Here is a 22528-nt window from a genome sequence, read left to right as displayed (position 1 = left end):
TCTTACATGCAGAGATAGTTTAATGCAATGCAACTTTTTTTTTCCTTACAGGGACAGTCTACACCAGAATGGTTATTGATTCAAAAGATAGAACACCTTTCTTTACAACCCATTCCCCAGCTTTGCACACCCAACATTGATTTAATATACTTTATAACCTTTAAAACCTCTAAACATTCTGCCCGTTTCTAAGCCACTAAAGAGCCTCTTATCACATGCTTTTTTTTTTGCTTTTCACAACAGGGGAGTGCTAGTTCATGTGACCCATATAGATAACATTGTGTTCACACCCGTGGGTTATGGCAAGCACAGCACTAATTGGATAAAATGCAAGTCAATAGATAGAAAATAAAAAGTCATGTGATCAGGGGGCTGTCAGCAAAGCTTTATATACAAGGTAATCACAGAGGTAAAAGGTGTATTAATATAACAATGTTGATTATACAAGACTGGGGAATGGGTATTAAAAAAGGCATTATCTATCTTTTTTAAACAAACATTTTGGGAGAATGACTGTCTCTTTAAAGGCTTCTTTCCTTTTTGTCTGAAAAATGTGCTTTGCCCCATGCCCCCCTAGAGGCTCCAACAAGCAAATGCTGCTCATCAAATAGCTGGTATATTCAATTTCCAAACATTTGAAACCCTTTGTTACAAATTTCTAAGGACTATGAGATAAGCACACTTTTTTTTTTGTTAAACAAACACAAAGGCAAGATATGTGTAATGTCCCTTTACGTCAGAATTCACTACACCAGTTTTATAAACACAAAATATACTATTCACATCTTAAAGGGAGCATAAGTCAATTTTAGGTAGAAAATGTTTTGCAATTTACTTTTATTGAAAATTACTTCTAGCAAAAATTAATATTTCAGGGAATTATTTGAAGAATTTAAAATTTCACAAGGTTTGAAGGGTTTTTCTTTTTTCCTCTCTTTCCTCTCACTGGTGTATTTCATATCTCCTCTCCCCTATACATAGATTATTGAAATAAACTGATAGATCAACTGATCGATTCTATTTTGAATGGTGTGCAAAAACGATTATTCAAAATTGAAATGCACTCACATTTTATTTTTTAACTATTGTGTCCTTTTAAACCTGACAGAACTTAAAAGGGACAGTTTACTCAAAAAAATTCTCCCCATTAATGTGTTCCCAATGATCCACTTTACCTGCTGGAGTGTATTAAATTGTTTACAAGTAGCTCCTTTACCCTTATATTGGCATTTGAAATTGTTAATTTAGCATGTGGTATCCCCACCTATTCTGAAAGTTTGTGGCCGCGCGTACCAGCTATAGATAAGCTTTGTAAACACAGCCAGCAGAAGAAATTACACTCCCAGTGTGATAAAGCAGATATAAGGTAATAAAATGTTGATTTTTCCATTGTTCCTCTCAAAGCATTGGTGATTGTTTTAAGGCAGATATAAAATAAAGAAGCAGGTATATGTGCACAATGTGATACAGTAATGAGATCTGATTATACCTACAAGCTCAACCTATTTTATTAGGCTGTGGCTTCAAAGCACAAAATCAGAGCTTTAATATACAGAAATAAACCTTAAAAAACTAATTTTCATTACATTTTTTACTCTGCATTTGGTAAAAAAAGCAATTGTAAACACGTTAAGGGAAAAACTATTTTACAGTATACTGTCCCTTTAAGGGTATGTTTATGATCTTCAATTCAGGACACCTCCCTACCTGATATTTAAAACAAGACTATTCTGTCCTAGCCCTAAGGACTCACTATCTAGCCAGAATTTCAGGATATCTGACCTACAACCCAGATGATAAAATCAGATGCTCAGTAATTGTGGTTATCTAACCTGTTCTCATTCAAGGTATTCCTGAAGATCTAGCCTGTTAGTGGTCTTGACTTGAGGACAAGAACTGAAGAACCCTGTTTAAGAAGTCCCCACAATTTTACTAAAAGTGGCAAAAATTGCAATAAGAGATGCCTTTTGTCTAATATTTTAATGTAAATAAATTAAATGTCTTATTTATATGAGAGTAAATATTCCACCTTAAATATTAAAAAGGACAGTGAAGTCAAAAATGAACATTCATGATTCAGAACAAATTTGCTTTGTTCTGTAATCCTTTGTTGAAGCATAAACCTAGGTAGGCTGATAGGAGCTTAGGGGTGTGCACGTCTAACAGTCTATGGAAGCAGCATTTGCAACATTGTTTAAAGCTGCAATAGACAAATATTGCAAACACTGCTGCCAGATGGCTATATACATGTGATCTCTCATCAGCTCTTTAACAAATGATACAAAGAGAAATAAGCAAAACTGTTAAGAGAAGTAAATTTGAAAGTTGTTTAAAAATTAATTCTCTATGCTACAGTCAATTTAGGTTTCATTTTTGATTTACTGTCCCTTTGGAACATGAAGCCCAAAATGGTTCTTTCGTGATTCAGATAGAGCATACAATTTTAAACAACTTTCCAATTTACTTCCATTATGAATTTTGCTTCATTCTCTTGATATCCTTTATTGAAGGTGAAGCAATGCACTACTGGGAACTAGATGAATACATTGGTAAGCCAATGACAAGAGACATGTGCAGCCACCAATCAGCAGCTAGCACCAAGCTTCTGCCTAGGTATGCTTTTCGACAAAAGATATGGAAACAAAGCAAATTAGAGAATATAAAATTGAATTGTATGCTCTTTCCAAATAATGAAAAACATGTTGGACTTCTTGTGCCTTTAAAGCTTATGGGAAGCGTACAGATTTATCCAAAACACACTACAAGTCATCTAAACATTAGTCAAGTGTCCTACAAAAATTTAACTAAAATTTCTAATAAAATGTTAAAAATTGCTCCAAAGTATTTCACTCTTTATTTGCCCCAGGAGGAGCCCAATTTGCTTGCTCTAGATATCTGCATTGCAATCTAGGGCTACCACAACAAACCAAGCAGAGGACACAAACCAGTGTTTACAAATACATGAGGACAGAGTGGCACTCAAAAGTCATATACATTTTTTTAACCCCTGCAATACTCTTAAAAATAAAAATTATAAATATATTACATATCTATCATCGCACAAGCAGCTTTCTGTGCAATACTGCCCTCTGCTCTTGCATAAGCGAGAGAAGGGGCTGTCAATCACCCCAGTCAACTTGATCCAGGGTGATTTTAAGTGGTTGATACTCAAGATAAAATGTCCATGATTTAGATAGAGAATGCAATTTTAAACAACTAGTTAACAAAATGTGCAGTCTTTTTATATTTGCACTTTGAGTCACCAGCTCCTACTGAGCATGTGCAAGAATTTACAGAATATAAGAATATGCATTTGTGATAGGCTGATGGTTGTCACATGATACAGGAGGAGTGGAAATAGACATAAATGAAAGATCATTATTTTCATGTCATGAAGGGATTTTTTCCCACAAAATGCTGCATTTACCCAACTACACAATTATTTGGATTTTATCTCTAAGGGGAGATATCTTGGCAGGTATATATATGAAACAATAAAAAAGAAACACATAGCTTGAATTCATTAAAAAATAATATTTAAAGGGACAGTCTTTACCAGAAGTTTTATGGTTTTAAAAGATAGATAACCCCTTTATTACCCATTGCCCAGTTTTGCATAACCTTGTATCTAAGCATCTTCTGACTGCCCCCTGATCACGACTTTTTATTCATTATCTATTGACTTGCATTTTAGCCAATTAGTGCAGTGTCTGCCACAAGCCACGGGTGTGATCACAATGTTATCTATATGGCTCACATGAACAAGCAGCCCCCTTTTGTGAAAAGCTAATAAAAAAAGCATGTGATAAGAGTGTCTTTAATGGCTTAGAAACAGGCAGCTTTTAAATGTTATAAAGTATATTACTATAACTACGGAATTTGACGGCGCTATACAAATAAAAATAAGCTGGGGCATGGGTAGTAAAGACATTATCTAACTTTTTAAACAATAACAATTTTGGTGTTTACTGGCCCTTTAAAGAGCACTTGACTAAAAATAAATTTTGCAGAATGCTTGTGTGTCATTTTAATCCGTGCACCAATAATAAGTTCTGTATGCACTGATATTGCTACTGGCTCTACGTAAAAGAACCGAGAACAATTTTCCTAATGCATGTAAATATAAAACCCAATTTACAATACAGGTGGCCCTCGTTTTACAACGGTTCAATTTACACTGTTTCAGAATAACAACCTTTTTTTCCAATCATGTGACTGCTATTGAAAAGCATTGAGAAGCAGTGCATTTATTAAAACAGCCAGTAGGTGGAGCTGTCCGCTTGTGTTGCAGCAAAGCCAAGCAAGCTGAAATTAATCAGTTTAACAAGACCTGAGCTATCGAGCAGATTTCAAAGGAACAAGATCTTCTTGTCTATAAATCAGTCTAGATTGGAATGCATAGAAAAAACTGTTTGCAGACAAATGCAAGTGAAGTCTGTGTTGTGTGATTATTTTATTAGGTTTGTAATACTGTTTAGCAAATGTTTTTGTTCATTTTGCTTAGTTTAATTATATATTCTGTGTTGTGTGCTTATTTTATTTGGTTTATAATGCTGTTTATCATTTAAAGTCTTCATTTCAAAGCTTTAAAAATAATGTATTAGATGTTACTTATGACAATTTTGAGAGGGGCCTGGAACCTATCCCCCTCACTTTCCATTGACTTACATTATAAACTGGGTCTAAATTTACAACGGTTTCGATTTACAACCATTCCTTCTGGAACCTAACCCTGGTGTAAACTGAGGGCTACCTGTATTATGCTAGCCCAGTCTATTTAAGACCCGTGCTTACAAAATAAATACATTTAAAGATCTATACAAAAAAAGAAGAAAAAAAAAAGATTTACATATGACTCAGTTTTTTATATATCATAGGCACAGTGACAATTACTAAGATTCCTGTGAAGCCAATTTGTCTGTGTAAATGTTTACAACTTTCCCGAGTGAAACTGCAATATTTAGAGTAGGATCTCGGCCATGAAACTGAAATACAAACTGTGCAAACATTAGCACAATAAATTTTACAGGCAAAGATAGTTCTTTCCATCTAAACAGATGATTTTTGTATGGAAGCACAGAATTTATCTTTTAAAACAATGTTAATCAAATTTTCCAAAATATGTTTTGCACAAACAAGTTAAAGGGACTTAACAGTCAAACAATATGCGCATGAGAGCGGTTTAGATTTAAACAGTAGTATTTTTTAATGTACTTTTATTAGCAAAAATGCTAATACGATTTCCCTTTAAAGCTGTGTAAATTAAAGTGATAGTAAATTCTGTTAAAGGGATACTAACCCCAAATGTTTTCTTTCATGATTCTGATAGAGCATACAATTTTAAGCAACTTTCTAATTTACTCCTATTATCAAAATTTATTTGTTCTCTTGTTATCTTTATTTGAAAATGGTGGCATGTAAGCTTAGTAGCCGGCCCATTTTTGGTTCAGAACCCTGGGTAGTGCTTGCCGATTGGTTGCTACAAAATACACCTGTAAATAAAAAGAAAAAAATATTTTTCAAAAACCCTGAACTGTCATAACTCATGAAAAGCTAGAGTTTATCAACTTGTGGATTTTAATATTGACGAAGGCAACAACGGATCATACATTTAAAGAAGCCTCCAATCACAGCACAAAACACACCTGTGCTTATGAAAAACAGATTTTAATAAAATGGGATTTCAGAGAAGTTGTTTTACTCATCAATCACGGTCACTGTACTAAGCCTAATCACTCCAGTGTGCTGATGTTATTCAGAAGAACCTGTTCACAAAGTATTGGAATCTGAAAAGGTGCTGTGTTAAATGGGATGAGTAGAAGCTTGTTGCTAACTTGCTAGTTCTGTTATTAGGATTATTATTTATTACCATTGTTGCCAATAGAATTATTTGAGGCACACATAGCTGTCTTCTCCACAGAAAATTCTGCCAGCTGGATGGCATTATGAAATGGCCTGGTGGGGCAGTGCAATATTATAAACGTTCCTGTTATTCATAGATGTTACTTAAAGGGACATTAAACACTAAATACATGCTAGATAGAATGATGCATTCAAAGAAAAGATTAGTCCATGACTAACATGTATATGTATAAGTGTAAAGTTTTAGTGTCTATAAAACACTGGGAGCTGCCATGTTGTAACTTAGGTTACCTTCTCTGCTGTGGCCAATTAGGGACAGTTATAAGTAGGTCACTAGAGTGTGCAGCCAATAGTTGTGCTGGATTTAACAGTGTTCTGCACTTCTATTTCTAACAGGAACTGAAAAGCTCACAATTTCAGAATGGAATTACAGTCAAAGAGGACAAAATAAATAATGATAGTATATTACAGAGCTGTTTTATATATACAATTTATCATTTTATATTACCATCTCAAAGTGTTTAATGTCCCTTTAAAAAGGGATATGAAACTCAAATTTTCTTTTACAATTTATACAGAGCACACAAAAAAAAAGTTTCCAATTTACTTTTATTATCAAATTTATTTTGTTCCCTTGATATTTTGTGTTGAAGAGATACCTAGGTAGGCATCTGGATACTACATGGCAGGAAATAGTGCTGCCCTCTAGCACTCTTGCAAATGGATAACATTCTTAAAAAAAAAACTGCTGCCATATAGTGCTCCGGATATAAGCCGGCTCCTAAGCATATGTCCCTGCTTTTCAACAAAAGATATCAAGAGAACAAAGAAAATTTGATAATAGAAAGTCGTTTAAAAATTGCATGCTCTATCTGAATCACGAAAAACATTTTGGGTTTGATATCCCTTTAAAGGGCATGAAGCCACATTTTTTAAATTCACGATTCAAAAAGAGCATGCAATTTTAAACAACTTTTTAATTTACTTCTATTACATTTTCTTAGTTCTCTTGGTATCCTTTGTTGAAAATCAGTGACAAATTTAGGAATGTCTGAAGTACAAAATGGCAGCCGTTTTGCACAGAATACGATGGGAATGAAGCAATTCTGATAATAGAAGTTAACTGGCAACTTTTCTTTCTTTGTTTTGTTGTAATTGTATGCACAATAATTGCATAATTTAACAAATTCATTAAATGATAATCTGTGCAACAAACATATTTGACTTAAATTTTAGCCAGGCAGTCAGGTGTACCCATTAAAAAGTATAAAATATAGTCAGATAGTCCCTAATTAAGAGCAAAAAGTTGAGTTGTGCCCAATTACTTAAGGAATAAATATCACACACACACTTTGCCCCCATAAGAAGTTAAAAAGGAGATTGCAGTGCAAAACAAAATGACATCTAATTCTGCAGAGCATGACATTTATTCTCTACTTGCTATGAGGTTAAACAGACAGGGGGGGTAGATTGAGGCCTACTGTGAGCAGTGCAATAATTAGTACATATTTTTTACTACAAAATCCCTTTAAATGTGAGGAATGCATTGCCCTGAGACTGTAGCAGAAGGAATAAACATTTGGCACAGAACTTTTCAAAATTAAAACCAGGCGATCATTTTAGAATACACAGACTACACAACACCCCCCCACCCACCCACACAATTATTAAAAAAAAATTAAAAAAAAATTGAAGAAACAGCCCTCAATTGCTCAAAGCGTTCAGAGGACATTGGCATCTGTAGAATAAAACAAAGGCCAAAAATGACTAAACAGCAAATGAGGAAAAACATACAAACTGCACAGAAACAAAGTTTATTTTACATGCAATAAAAAAGTCAGTTCAATTACTTGTGGTCTAAATATAACAACACAGGATGACTGGAGTTTATTTTAGTAGATCAAAACGGCACAGTGGAAAATCTATTGCAATCACCTTTTTTTCCCTCTTTTGCCAGATAAACAAGATAAAAAATAAATAAAATAAATCTCAGCTGTCAGTATGGAAAGGTTTACCCATATGTCTAGGGAATCAAATGCACATCAAAAGCACATAGCAGGTCCATCTGGTTTATATTTCAGTAGCATACCATCCGCACACTTCCTGTGCCATCTTACATAGAATCTGTTCAGAGAGCAGATCTGAGGATACTCCAGCTAACCTAATTGCAAGCTTAACCTATTGGCTTTCAAAAAAAATAAAAAAATAAATATATATATATATATATATATATATATATATATATATATATATATATCCATTATATATATAACCATTTTTTAGTTCTGGTTATTTTTATTTATTTTTTTAACATAGGGTTACCCCACTTTCAATACTAAACTTTTTGTATTGGCTGCTGAAAGGTTAATAGTGTAAGGCTCATTTATACTCTGACTGCCAAAATGAACAGAAACAGCTAGCTGACAACAGTAAGTTTTAACCCAGTCTAATCCAAAACTCCTACAGGGACAATATTTTCACTGCAAGCAAATAGTAATTTGAAGCCACCCCAGCTGCATGTTGTTTTTTAACCTCTTCAATGCTGATGTACACAAGTAATCATATGACATGATTGACTAGCAACATTCTAGCCCTATCTGGAAGCCAAGGGGTTAAGAAATGTTCCATAGCCTTATATTAAAATACACCATTGTTTAATAAAGGTGGCTAGCCATAAAAATACAAAATGGAATGTTGCTTGTATCAAGCAGAGACAACATAAAATACAGTGCAGCCCAACCACCGCCATGTGCGAGTCCGTGTGGGAGGCCCAAAAATACAACACAGTGAAGAGCACACTGCAAAGTAGAAAAAGAATGTTTACAACTGAGCACAGTTAGACACTGAATAGAGGTCAGTTAAATACACTTTATTATTAAAGGGTTATTCCATATAAAAATGACATGCTCTAAATTTGTTAGTAAACTAGCTTTGGTAATGAACAATGCAGACTGTTGACTTCTGCTGATCCTCATCGACTTCTGTTGTTCCTGGTTTACATTCTATTTGCGCACCTCCCCTAGAGTGTTCTTGCTCTATTCCTTTCTGAGCTTTGGTAATGCTATATTAGCATGCTCTGTCTACCCCTGACAGTGAGTTAAATACATAGGTAAATCCCTGTTTGGGAGCCACAGTCCTTGAAGCTTTTGAACAAAACACAACCAGGAGCCAATCTGCCACTGGCTATTTCCTGCAATGCTTTTCAGCTCAAAAAAATGAGACTTTGGCTATGTGTTTAACCGATTTGCGGGTTAAAAACACAGTGAGCTAGGGTTAATAATGTAATGAATTAAAGCATGTATTTTTTATTTAGAATCCCCATTTAAATCGTCTAAAAGTATTAGCGCCCACAATAACAAACAAAACATTTATCAAAATGCAAATTGAGCATCCAATTAAATATATATTTCAAAATCATAAAATAAAATTATTTGACTGTTTAACCCCTGTAAAGAATTAACCACTCAGCAATATTTAAAAAGATTAGCCATGGGAGTAAACATGTATTCTGTCATACCCATTAGGGTTAAAGGGATACTAAACCCAATTTTTTTCTTTCACGATTCAGATGGAGCATGAGATTTTAAGCACCTTTCTAATTTACTCCTATTATCAATTGTTCTTTGTTCTCATGCTATCTTGATTTGAAAAAGCAGTACTGTAAGCTTTAGAGCCGGACCATTTTTTGTTCAGCACCTGGGTAGCACTTGCTGGTTTGTGGCTAAATGTAGCAAACCAATCAGCAAGTGCTACCCAGGTGCTGAACTAAATATGGGCCGGCTCCTAACCTTTCATTACTGCTTTTTCAAATCAAGATAACCTAAGAACAAAGAAAAATTGGTAATAGGAGTAAATTAGAAAGTTGCTTAAAATTGCATGCTCTATCTGAATCATGAAATAAAAAATGTGGGGTTAGTATCCCTTTAAGCCATGCGCATATATTCATAAAGAAATTAAAAACACTATGCTATATATATATATATATATATATATATATATATATATATATATATATATATATATATATATATATATATATATATATATATATATATATTTTCACACATACACACTAAAAAAAATCATAGTTTGTATATTTGCATGAAAACTACATGAAATTTCACAGTTAAATATCAGTTTGCCCCATTTTTTTGCTACAGTTACATGTAATTGCTGTTACAGACCACAACAAAAATGTAGATACTAATTCTGAGAGTTTTCTCATTGCTTGCTTGTAAGACAGTTTGCCAGTAAACAGAGGATAAATTTTGCTGCTTGATTAAGCATAAATTTGGAGTGACTAGACACTTCTGTACTGTTTTTGAATAGCAATTCCAGGCTATATGACAGATCTCAACATGTAAAATGTTACAAACTCATAGTTTTCTTCAATAATCAATAGGCTTGGGTAGGTGTAGTGTGTGTGACTCTACGTGTGATATTGAATGGATCTTAGGGTCAATCTTTTGCAGATAGTACACTAACTAGTTTACTGCTCTAAATAATAATATGGCTGATGAGCCAACGAGGAGAGGGATACATAAGTATGCTCCAATCACCTGCCACATCCATAATCTGTAGCAGGAATTATTAAACACAGTAAAACAATTAAGATAAATAGAATAAGCTTAAGAAACATTTTTATTTACACTATAATGTCCTTTTAACCTCTGTAAATCTAAATGTTATTCTATGGATTTGATTCATTGTTTTAGTCTGTATATGGTTTACTGAATCTCCTCTATAAAATGACACATTATAGATATCTCATTGGAGTGTTAGCTGAATTCTTACTGATTCTAGATTGGCTTCTTATTAATAGAACACCTGGGAAGTAACTATTGTGTCATCAAAATATGTAAGAAAGTAGAACACAAACTCTCTGTATCTGAGACTCAGCAGAAACGTTTTTATTTCTGATCTACAACATACAGTGTTAGTGAGTCACATTGTGGATATGTAGTGACAAACACTGTCACTGAAATTAAATCTTTGTCTACCAATCAGTGCAGAATTGACACAAAGTGTCAGAAATCAATTTAAACAAAAAGTGTACAACTCATTCTCGATTGTGACATTGTGATTCACATTCAATTCCAGATTAGTTTGGCACTATCTGGCTGTCAGACCAATAACACAGGCATCAGGTTGTACTTTAGCATCTTGCTGTGATGTGACATACAGACTGTAAACAAAACGTGGCTCCCCAGAATGCAAAGAATGCACATATTTCTTAAACACTTGTGTCCTTGGGAGCAGATTCATTAAAGCCTTGGCAGCCAAAAGAAATACAAGGGTGTCAGAGAGAGCTGGAAAACGTTATATAGCTCTCTCTGGCAGTCAAGAGGTTAAAGTTGAAGATGACTCATTGTACTTTAGAGAGATGGTTTGTACTTTAGAGTATAGACTCTTATGCACAAATATAACGCAATTCCTTTTATATTAAAGCATGGGGGGGGGGGGTTAAGATGTTAGGAGAAATTATACTTTAGTGAATCAGTCAGATGATATTGTAATTTATTATATTAATTTGATGCTCTGCATTTGGGAGAATTTAGTAAAACAGAATCATAAAAAGTGGAGAGATTTCACCCCCTTTCAGATTTTAGTGAATCTGCACATCACACAGTTATATATGTGATCGGCCAACCAGACAGGGGTCAGTGACTTTATCCCCACATCACACTAATGCTGCTATATGTGATCGGCCAACCAGACAGGGGTCAGTGACTTTATCCCCACATCACACCAATGCTTCTATATGTGATCGGCCAACCAGACAGGGGTCAGTGACTTTATCCCCACATCAAACTAATGCTTCTATATGTGATCTGTCAACCAGAGAGGGGTCAGTGACTTTATCCCCACATCACACTAATGCTTCTATATGTGATCTGCCAACCAGACAGAGGTCAGTGACTTTATCCCCACATAACACTAATGCTTCTATATGTGATCTGCCAACCAGACAGAGGTCAGTGACTTTATCCCCACATAACACTAATGCTTCTATATGTGATCTGACAACCAGAGAGTGTCAGTGACTTTATCCCCACATCACACTAATGCTGCTATATGTGATCTGACAACCAGACAGAGGTCAGTGACTTTATCCCCACATAACACTAATGCTTCTATATGTGATCTGACAACCAGACAGAGGTCAGTGACTTTATCCCCACATCACACTAATGCTGCTATATGTGATCTGCCAACCAGACAGAGGTCAGTGACTTTATCCCCACATAACACTAATGCTGCTATATGTGATCTGACAACCAGACAGGGGTCAGTGACTTTATCCCCACATCACACTAATGCTTCTATATGTGATCTGACAACCAGACAGGGGTCAGTGACTTTATCCCCACATCACACTAATGCTGCTATATGTGATCTGACAACCAGACAGGGGTCAGTGTCACATGACTTTATCCCCACATCACACTAATGCTGCTATATGTGATCTGCCAACCAGAGAGGGGTCAGTGACTTTATCCTCACATCACACTAATGCATCTATATGTGATCTGCCAACCAGAGAGGGGTCAGTGACTTTATCCCCAAATAACACTAATGCTTCTATATGTGATCTGACAACCAGAGAGGGGTCAGTGACTTTATCCCCACATCACACTAATGCTTCTATATGTGATCTGATAACCAGAGAGGGGTCAGTGACTTTATCCCCACATCACACTAATGCTTCTATATGTGATCTGCCAACCAGACAGGGGTCAGTGACTTTATCCCCACATAACACTAATGCTGCTATATGTGATCTGCCAACCAGACAGAGGTCAGTGATTTTATCCCCACATCACACTAATGCTGCTATATGTGATCTGCCAACCAGACAGGGGTCAGTGTCACATGACTTTATCCCCACATCACACTAATGCTTCTATATGTGATCTGACAACCAGACAGAGGTCAGTGGCTTTATCCCCACATAACACTAATGCTTCTATATGTGATCTGACAACCAGAGAGGGGTCAGTGACTTTATCTCCACATCAAACTAATGCTGCTATACGTGATCTGACAACCAGACAGGGGTCAGTGACTGTATCCCCACATCACACTAATGCTGCTATATGTGATCTGACAACCAGACAGGGGTCAGTGTCACGTGACTTTATCCCCACAATACATCACACTAATGCTTCTATATGTGATCTGACAACCAGACAGAGGTCAGTGACTTTATCCCCACATAACACCAATGCTTCTATATGTGATCTGACAACCAGAGAGGGGTCAGTGACTTTATCCCCACATCACACTAATGCTGCTATATGTGATCTGCCAACCAGACAGGGGTCAGTGACTTTATCCCCACATCACACTAATGCTGCTATATGTGATCTGCCAACCAGACAGGGGTCAGTGTCACGTGACTTTATCCCCACATCACACTAATGCTGCTATATGTGATCTGCCAACCAGACAGGGGTCAGTGACTTTATCCCCACATCACACTAATGCTGCTATATGTGATCTGCCAACCAGACAGGGGTCAGTGACTTTATCCCCACATCACACTAATGCTGCTATATGTGATCTGATAACCAGACAGGGGTCAGTGACTTTATCCCCACATCACACTAATGCTTCTATATGTGATCTGATAACCAGAGAGGTGTCAGTGACTTTATCCCCACATCACACTAATGCTTCTATATGTGATCTGACAACCAGACAGGGGTCAGTGACTTTATCCCCACATCACACTAATGCTTCTATATGTGATCTGTCAACCAGAGAGGGGTCAGTGACTTTATCCCCACATCACACTAATGCTTCTATATGTGATCTGCCAACCAGACAGGGGTCAGTGACTTTATCCCCAAATAACACTAATGCTTCTAAATGTGATCTGACAACCAGAGAGGGGTCAGTGACTTTATCCCCACATCACACTAATGCTTCTATATGTGATCTGACAACCAGACAGGGGTCAGTGACTTTATCCCCACATCACACTAATGCTTCTATATGTGATCTGACAACCAGACAGGGGTCAGTGACTTTATCCCCACATCACACTAATGCTTCTATATGTGATCTGACAACCAGAGAGGGGTCAGTGACTTTATCCCCACATCACACTAATGCTTCTATATGTGATCTGACAACCAGACAGGGGACAGTGACTTTATCCCCACATCACACTAATGCTTCTATATGTGATCTGACAACCAGACAAGGGACAGTGACTTTATCCCCACATCACACTAATGCTGCTATATGTGATCGGCCAACCAGACAGAGGTCAGTGACTTTATCCCCACATCACACTAATGCTGCTATATGTGATCTGCCAACCAGAGAGGGGTCAGTGACTTTATCCCCACATCACACTAATGCTTCTATATGTGATCTGACAACCAGACAGGGGTCAGTGACTTTATCCCCACATCACACTAATGCTTCTATATGTGATCTGACAAACAGACAGGGGTCAGTGACTTTATCCCCACATAACACTAATGCTTCTATATGTGATCTGACAACCAGAGAGGGGTCAGTGACTTTATCCCCACATCACACTAATGCTGCTATATGTGATCTGACAACCAGACAGGGGTCAGTGACTTTATCCCCACATCACACTAATGCTGCTATATGTGATCTGATAACCAGACAGGGGTCAGTGACTTTATCCCCACATCACACTAATGCTGCTATATGTGATCTGACAACCAGACAGGGGTCAGTGACTTTATCCCCACATTACACTAATGCTTCTATATGTGATCTGATAACCAGACAGGGGTCAGTGACTTTATCCCCACATCACACTAATGCTTCTATATGTGATCTGATAACCAGACAGGGGTCAGTGACTTTATCCACACATCACACTAATGCTTCTATATGTGATCTGACAACCAGACAGGGGTCAGTGACTTTATCCCCACATTACACTAATGCTTCTATATGTGATCTGATAACCAGACAGGGGTCAGTGACTTTATCCCCACATCACACTAATGCTTCTATATGTGATCTGACAAACAGACAGAGGTCAGTGACTTTATCCCCACATCACACTAATGCTTCTATATGTGATCTGACAACCAGAGAGGGGTCAGTGACTTTATCCCCACATCACACTAATGCTTCTATATGTGATCTGACAACCAGAGAGGGGTCAGTGACTTTATCCCCACATCACACTAATGCTTCTATATGTGATCTGACAAACAGACAGAGGTCAGTGACTTTATCCCCACATCACACTAATGCTTCTATATGTGATCTGACAACCAGACAGGGGTCAGTGACTTTATCCCCACATTACACTAATGCTTCTATATGTGATCTGATAACCAGACAGGGGTCAGTGACTTTATCCCCACATCACACTAATGCTTCTATATGTGATCTGACAAACAGACAGAGGTCAGTGACTTTATCCCCACATCACACTAATGCTTCTATATGTGATCTGACAACCAGACAGAGGTCAGTGACTTTATCCCCACATCACACTAATGCTTCTATATGTGATCTGACAACCAGAGAGGGGTCAGTGACTTTATCCCCACATCACACTAATGCTTCTATATGTGATCTGACAACCAGAGAGGGGTCAGTGACTTTATCCCCACATCACACTAATGCTGCTATATGTGATCTGCCAACCAGACAGAGGTCAGTGACTTTATCCCCACATCACACTAATGCTTCTATATGTGATCTGACAACCAGACAGAGGTCAGTGACTTTATCCCCACATCACACTAATGCTTCTATATGTGATCTGACAACCAGACAGGGGTCAGTGACTTTATCCTCACATCACACTAATGCATCTATATGTGATCTGACAACCAGAGAGGGGACAGTGACTTTATCCCCACATCACACTAATGCTTCTATATGTGATCTGACAACCAGACAGGGGTCAGTGACTTTATCCCCAAATAACACTAATGCTTCTATATGTGATCTGACAACCAGACAGGGGACAGTGACTTTATCCCCACATCAGAGCCAGTACCCCCCATGTGTCCCGTACTCACATCATCAAACAGGGTCCCAACGTTGGCTGTCACCAGCAGGATGCCGATTCCTGGAGCAGCTGCTTTGACCGCCATAATGTGTCCCCCAAGGAGAATATATAAATAATAATAGTACTGAGTCAATGAAACGCAATAAAACAGCAAACAGTCGCTACTTCCCCGAGCTGAGCTTGCGACCCCCGGGATAAAATATTAAAAAACAAGACGGGGGGCTCCAGCAGTCCGGCCCCTCCGGCTAGCAGCGGCTCCCGGTGTGCGGCGGCTGGTCCCCGGCAGTAGCGCTGTCATGAGTGCGGCCGCTCGGTGCTAGATGCCCCAGCCAGCAGACATGGCTCAGCCTAAACTTCCCGCTGGAGGAGAATAGCTCGGGAACTTTGTGTATGTGCGGGAGGCGGGGCGTGCAGCGGCCGATACCCTGGGGATGGTACAACAGGAGAACCGGACTGTGTGTGCGGAAGGTCCGAGGCGTCCGGCACTGACAGCCGCTTGTACTGACACTGAACACCGCTTCTCCTGCTGCAGCGCCGCGGGGACTGGCCCGGGCTGGGGGAGGATGGGGCGGAGCATGTGTGACTGACGTCACGAGGCAACGAGAAACCACGCCCATCTTAAAGCGGCGATGCCAGAGGTGGGTCACAGGCAGAATATACTGTATGTTTATTCTGTATTAGGTCTCACACGGCTGATTTATTAATTACTATCCCATATGGGGTGTTTATAATGTACACAGTACTGATATAGTGTAGCACCAGCGGGTGGTTACACTGTGCTCTCACACGCCTCTCTTACCTGCAATTACTGTCGCTGTCAGTCACTCGATAATGCCGCGATCATGTGTCTAACTCCCCAGTCACTCTGTTTTACTGTCACTTTCTCATACTTCAGTCACTCACTGTTTGTTACTGTCTGTCACTGTCGTATTCCTGACCTGACACTCTCTTTGTGTTACTGTCTGTCACTGTCGTATTCCTGACCTGTCACTCTCTTTGTGTTACTGTCTGTCACTGTCGTATTCCTGACCTGGCACTCTCTTTGTGTTACTGTCTGTCACTGTCGTATTCCTGACCTGGCACTCTCTTTGTGTTACTGTCTGTCACTGTCGTATTCCTGACCTGTCACTCTCTTTGTGTTACTGTCTGTCACTGTCGTATTCCTGACCTGACACTCTCTTTGTGTTACTGTCTGTCACTGTCGTATTCCTGACCTGTCACTCTCTTTGTGTTACTGTCTGTCACTGTCGTATTCCTGACCTGACACTCTCTTTGTGTTACTGTCTGTCACTGTCGTATTCCTGACCTGTCACTCTCTTTGTGTTACTGTCTGTCACTGTCGTATTCCTGACCTGTCACACTCTTTGTGTTACTGTCTGTCACTGTCGTATTCCTGACCTGACACTCTCTTTGTGTTACTGTCTGTCACTGTCGTATTCCTGACCTGTCACTCTCTTTGTGTTACTGTCTGTCACTGTCGTATTCCTGACCTGGCACTCTCTTTGTGTTACTGTCTGTCACTGTCGTATTCCTGACCTGACACTCTCTTTGTGTTACTGTCTGTCACTGTCGTATTCCTGACCTGTCACTCTCTTTGTGTTACTGTCTGTCACTGTCGTATTCCTGACCTGACACTCTCTTTGTGTTACTGTCTGTCACTGTCGTATTCCTGACCTGTCACTCACTGTTTGTTGCTGTCTGTTTGTCACTGTCGTGTTCCTGACCTGTCACTCTCTTTGTGTTACTGTCTGTCACTGTCGTATTCCTGTCCTGTCACTCTCTTTGTGTTACTGTCTGTCACTGTCGTATTCCTGTCCTGTCACTCTCTTTGTGTTACTGTCTGTCACTGTCGTATTCCTGAACTATCACTCACAGTTTGTTGCTGTCTGTTTGTCACTGTTGTATTACAGACCTGTCACTCACTGTTGTTGCTGTCTGTTTGTCACTGTCGTGTTCCTGACCTGTCACTCTCTTTGTGTTACTGTCTGTCACTGTTGTATTCCTGACCTGACACTCTCTTTGTGTTACTGTCTGTCACTGTCGTATTCCTGACCTGTCACTCTCTTTGTGTTCCTGTTTGTCACTGTCGTGTTCCTGACCTGTCACTCACAGTTTGTTACTGTCTGTTTGTCACTGTTGTATTCCTGACCTGTCACTCACTGTTTGTTGCTGTCTGTTTGTCACTGTCGTGTTCCTCACCTGTCACTCTCTTTGTGTTACTGTCTGTCACTGTCGTATTCCTGACCTGTCACTCTCTTTGTGTTTCTGTTTGTCACTGTCGTGTTCCGGACCTGTCACTCACAGTTTGTTGCTGTCTGTCACTGTCATATTCCTGACCTGTCACTCACTGTTTGTTACTGTCTGTCTGTCACTGTCGTATTCCTGACATGTCACTCTCATTTTTCTCAATGTCATCTTCTTCCATCAATGTCTCAGTCTGTGTGTCCCTCTGTCACAGAGTCTGGTTACTGTTGTACTGTCACTGTCACTTATGTGTCCCACAGCCTCTTTCACAATGTACCGTTACTTCCCCCATTGTCACTATGATCCCCATAAACACGCTCACTATGTCTAGTCACTGTCCCTCAGTCACCGTTTTACTGTTCCAGCTTCACTCACAGCCCCACTGTCACTGTCACTCTCACAGTCATTATATCCCTCTGTTTCACTAGCTCACCTATATGAATTTACAGTTATGACTTGTGGTTTCCTTCATGTCATTTTGCACTGCTTCTACATAATGTTGTTCAATATCCTCACGAAAAATATGATTTTATGGATATTAGGACCCTACTTTCTTCTCCAGAATATCCAATGAATACATTTATATGTTGCCCTTACTCTAGCTCTTTTGTTTCTATATGTCATTTCATTTTATTCATTTAAAGGGATAGTAAATTAAACATTCATGGTTCAGATAGAACGTGCTATTTTAAACAACTTTCCAATTTACATCTATTATTAATTTCCCTTAGTTCTCTTGGCATCCTTTGTTAAAGAGTAATCCTAGGTGATGAGGAGAGTCCACGTATCTTTTGCAACAAAGTTTATAGCAATATTACAGATAGTTGCAAACTGCTGCCATATAGTGTCTGTATGTATAACACTGCTATAAACATTTTCACAAACACTGATGTCAGATTACTAAGGACACATGCACGCTACTTAGTGCACCTAGGGTTACTTAAATAACTCAACGGGCGTGAGCACAATGTTATCTATATGGCCCACATGAGCTAGCAGTCTCCTGATGTGAAAAGCAAATAAAAAAGCATGTGATAAGAGGCTGTCTGTAGTGGCTTAGAAACAGGCAGACATTTAGAGGTTTAAATGTTATAAAGTATATTAATATAACACTGTTTGTTGTGCAAAGCTGTGGAATGGGTAGTAAAGGCGTTGTCTATCTTTTTAAAGAATAATAATTTTAGTGTTGACTGTCCCTTTAAGAGTCAGCACAACACAGCACTAATTGGCTAAAATGCAAGTCAATAGATATGATCAGGGGCTGTCAGAAGAGGCTTAGATACAAGGTAATCAGAAAAGGTAAAACGTACATTAATATAACAGTGTTGGTTATGCAAAACTGGGAAATAGGTAATAAAGGGATTATTTATCTTTTAAAACAATACAAATTCGGATGTAGACTGTCCATTTAAGCCCCTGTGAAGTCTGAACTTCAATTTCTCTCCAAGCTGGAGAACCTTTGATTATCAGGACTGTAAGCACATGCTGGCTGCTATGGGCCCCCAAAGTACATGGACCCTGGTGCTACTGCACCAATGGTAGTTCTGCCCCTTTGTAGAAGTACTTTTTAAAATCATTTTAATTGCTTAAATATTGAAAAAATAAATGTAAAGTTTTAGTGTTCATAAAGTTATGGGTGCAGCCATGTTGAAACTTAGATTTCCCTTATAAACGCATCTTCTCTTCTCTGCTTAATCCAATTAAGGACATATAAATTAGTTACTAGAGTGAGCAAATAAGGGCCATGTGAATATAGCAGTGTTAGTGTTGTGAAGATGGAGCCTGCACTCCAAATTCTCTTGGGAATTTAAAAGCCTACTATTTTTCAGATATAAATTACAGGAAAAGAGGACAAAATAAATGTAAAACATTTTTGTAATTTTTTTTTTTACACAAATATTTACATTTGGAAGATATTGTTGCAATTGATTATTAGTCGTCTCCATTTTTTTTTCTTTCTCTTTTTTTCATTTTCAAATTCATCACAAAAACAGAATATACTTAAAGGGACAGTTTACACCAGAATTGTTATTGTTTAAAAAGATAGATAATCCCTTTTTTACCCATTCCCCAGTTTTGCATAACCAACACAGTTATATTTATATATTTTTTACCTCTGTGATTATCTTGTATCTAAGCCTCTGCAAACTGCCCCATTATTTCAGTTCTTTTGACAGACTTGCAGTTTAGCCAATCAGTGATGGCTCCCAGGTAACTTCACATGCATGAGCACAGTGTTATCTATATGAAAAACATGAACTAACCCTCTAGTGGTGAAAAACCTGTTAAAATGCATTCTTAAGAGGCGGCCTTCAAGGTCTAAGAAATTAGCATATGACCCTCCTAGGTTAAACTTTCAACTAAGAATACCAAGAGAACAAAGAAAAATTGGTGATATCAGTAAATTGGAAAATTGTTTAAAATTACATGCCCTATCTGAATCATGAAAGTTTTTTTTGGACTTGACTGTCCCTTTAAAGCAAAAACAGAATATTGCCACACAGGGCAAAATCATCAGTTACAATATTATTAGCAGCAAAAAGAACAAGGGGAAAAAATATCAATCTATTACAAAGCCCATATTCAATATATTGCAATTGCAGGTAATATTGAATAAGAAATCTAACACAGTAAAAACAAACGCATATACGACTCAGGGCTGAGTCGGAAAAAGGAAGAGAAAAAACGAAGGAAGAAAAAACAAAAACAAAATAAAAAACACCCGTCTCTGCCATCACTTCTCATCTCCTAACTCCACTCAATACCCCTCTAGAAATAACCTTGTCAAGGTATTTGAAATATTATTAGATGATATACACAGGTATACTTATTATTATTTAATAGATCTGTGGCTGTGTACATCAAATAATTCATTTAATTTCTAAAAACTTCAAATGGCACTGTGTGAAATTTAGCGCCACTGTTTTTGGTTACACAGGATGAATCATAAAGGTAATTTAAAAGAAGGATAGATTGTCAGATAGATGACCCCATACAGTGAGTGGGGACGGGGTGTCTGGGATCTGTCTTTGAGGCTTAATGAGATGCTAACAATTTCAATGAAATGGAAATTAATATAATGGAGCCTCAAAAGTACATGCCCATATATGGGTTTCCTGGCCAAGGTGTAGCCGATCCGTCTGTGAGTATGTTTGAAGCTACAAACATGTTCAAGAAATTATAACTTTTTACAAGTACTTGTAAAATGATTACTGCTGTGTAATTGAAGCAATGAAAGTTGACCAGAAAAGACACATGTTATAGTGTAACTACTTGAATGAAATTTTTTTTATACAGCCTGAAAATTTAAATAACTATATAACAATCTATATTTTCTGCTGGATTTTTGTATAATTTTAAACACTGCATAGAAATGAATGTATTTATGTATACATATATTTTGGAAGCATAGAATGTTTTAGGATTTAAAATGAGCATTCTAACAATTATCTCTTTCATTCCAGGCATCTAAGAAGTACATATCTAATTGATATTTTAAATGATATCCTGAATATTGTATCCTCTCAAAGAGAGATATACAGATATGAACAATTAATCTGTATGGAATAATAACCTCTGCATCTCTATATTTTTCAGACATATAACAAGATGTCCTATGAATATGGACCATAGACAAGATTCATGCATTCAGGATTTATTAGAAATATGAAATATGCTGTATTTGTATATAAATGTGGGGAAATGACCTGGTAACATTTTTAATGGATTTTAAACTAATAAGTTAGCAGTATAAATTCCTTTGATATAATATAATGTTAAAAACATAATGTATTTGGTATCAGGGAATCAGAAAAATGATATGATACTACCCCATCTATAATTAATATTGTAATTGATTAATGCAATGTTATAGTATTGTTTAAATGATCATTATATGGGAGATATTAGATATAGCAAAGATGAATGTTAGGAATTAATCTGTTTGTTTGTCATGCTGCCCCTGATGTCCAAAACCCATTTTTGCAATGCAAGAAATTACAACCAAAAAACAATTGGCTGTTAACAAAGATGCATTTTTCCCTAGTAACATACATTTCCAAAATGAACAAATCACAAAGCAGATCCGTATGGCCTCCTATTTTTCTCACCTATGATTAGATAATATAAGTTGTATGCAGGATAGGATTGAGGACTGGCTGCTAAGGATTTTGCTAAACTGACTGAAAACTGTTGCGTGGGACACAGTCAAACTATAAGCAAAGTGGGCCATACATTTTCTTATCAATTGCAAGTACACTTATCTTTATATGAGTGGGACAAACAAGTTTTGAAGCTGACTTATCGATTTGGTGTTCATTTTGGTAAAGTATTAAAAGATTGCTAAAAGTATAGGTAAACATTTAAGATAAGCATTCCCTGTTGTTGTAGTAAATACATTTA

At 37.5% G+C, this 22528-nt stretch overlaps 1 protein-coding gene across 1 annotated transcript in view; it reads right to left on the bottom strand.

The window, feature by feature from the left end:
• Positions 1-16433, bottom strand: part of INPP5A (inositol polyphosphate-5-phosphatase A) — an 878314-nt gene extending 861881 nt beyond the window's left edge. The window contains exon 1 of the mRNA XM_053692598.1: positions 15894-16433. Within this exon, the coding sequence (XP_053548573.1) occupies positions 15894-15968 (75 nt within the window). The 5' untranslated portion in view covers positions 15969-16433. The remainder of the gene's footprint in view (positions 1-15893) is intronic.
• Positions 16434-22528: the final 6095 nt, after the last annotated feature.

Source organism: Bombina bombina, chromosome 9 (assembly GCF_027579735.1).
Source record: "Bombina bombina isolate aBomBom1 chromosome 9, aBomBom1.pri, whole genome shotgun sequence".
Taxonomy (NCBI): Eukaryota; Metazoa; Chordata; class Amphibia; order Anura; family Bombinatoridae; genus Bombina; species Bombina bombina.
The sequence above is the reverse complement of the archived record's forward strand: the minus strand, read 5'-3'. Positions and strand labels throughout refer to the sequence as shown.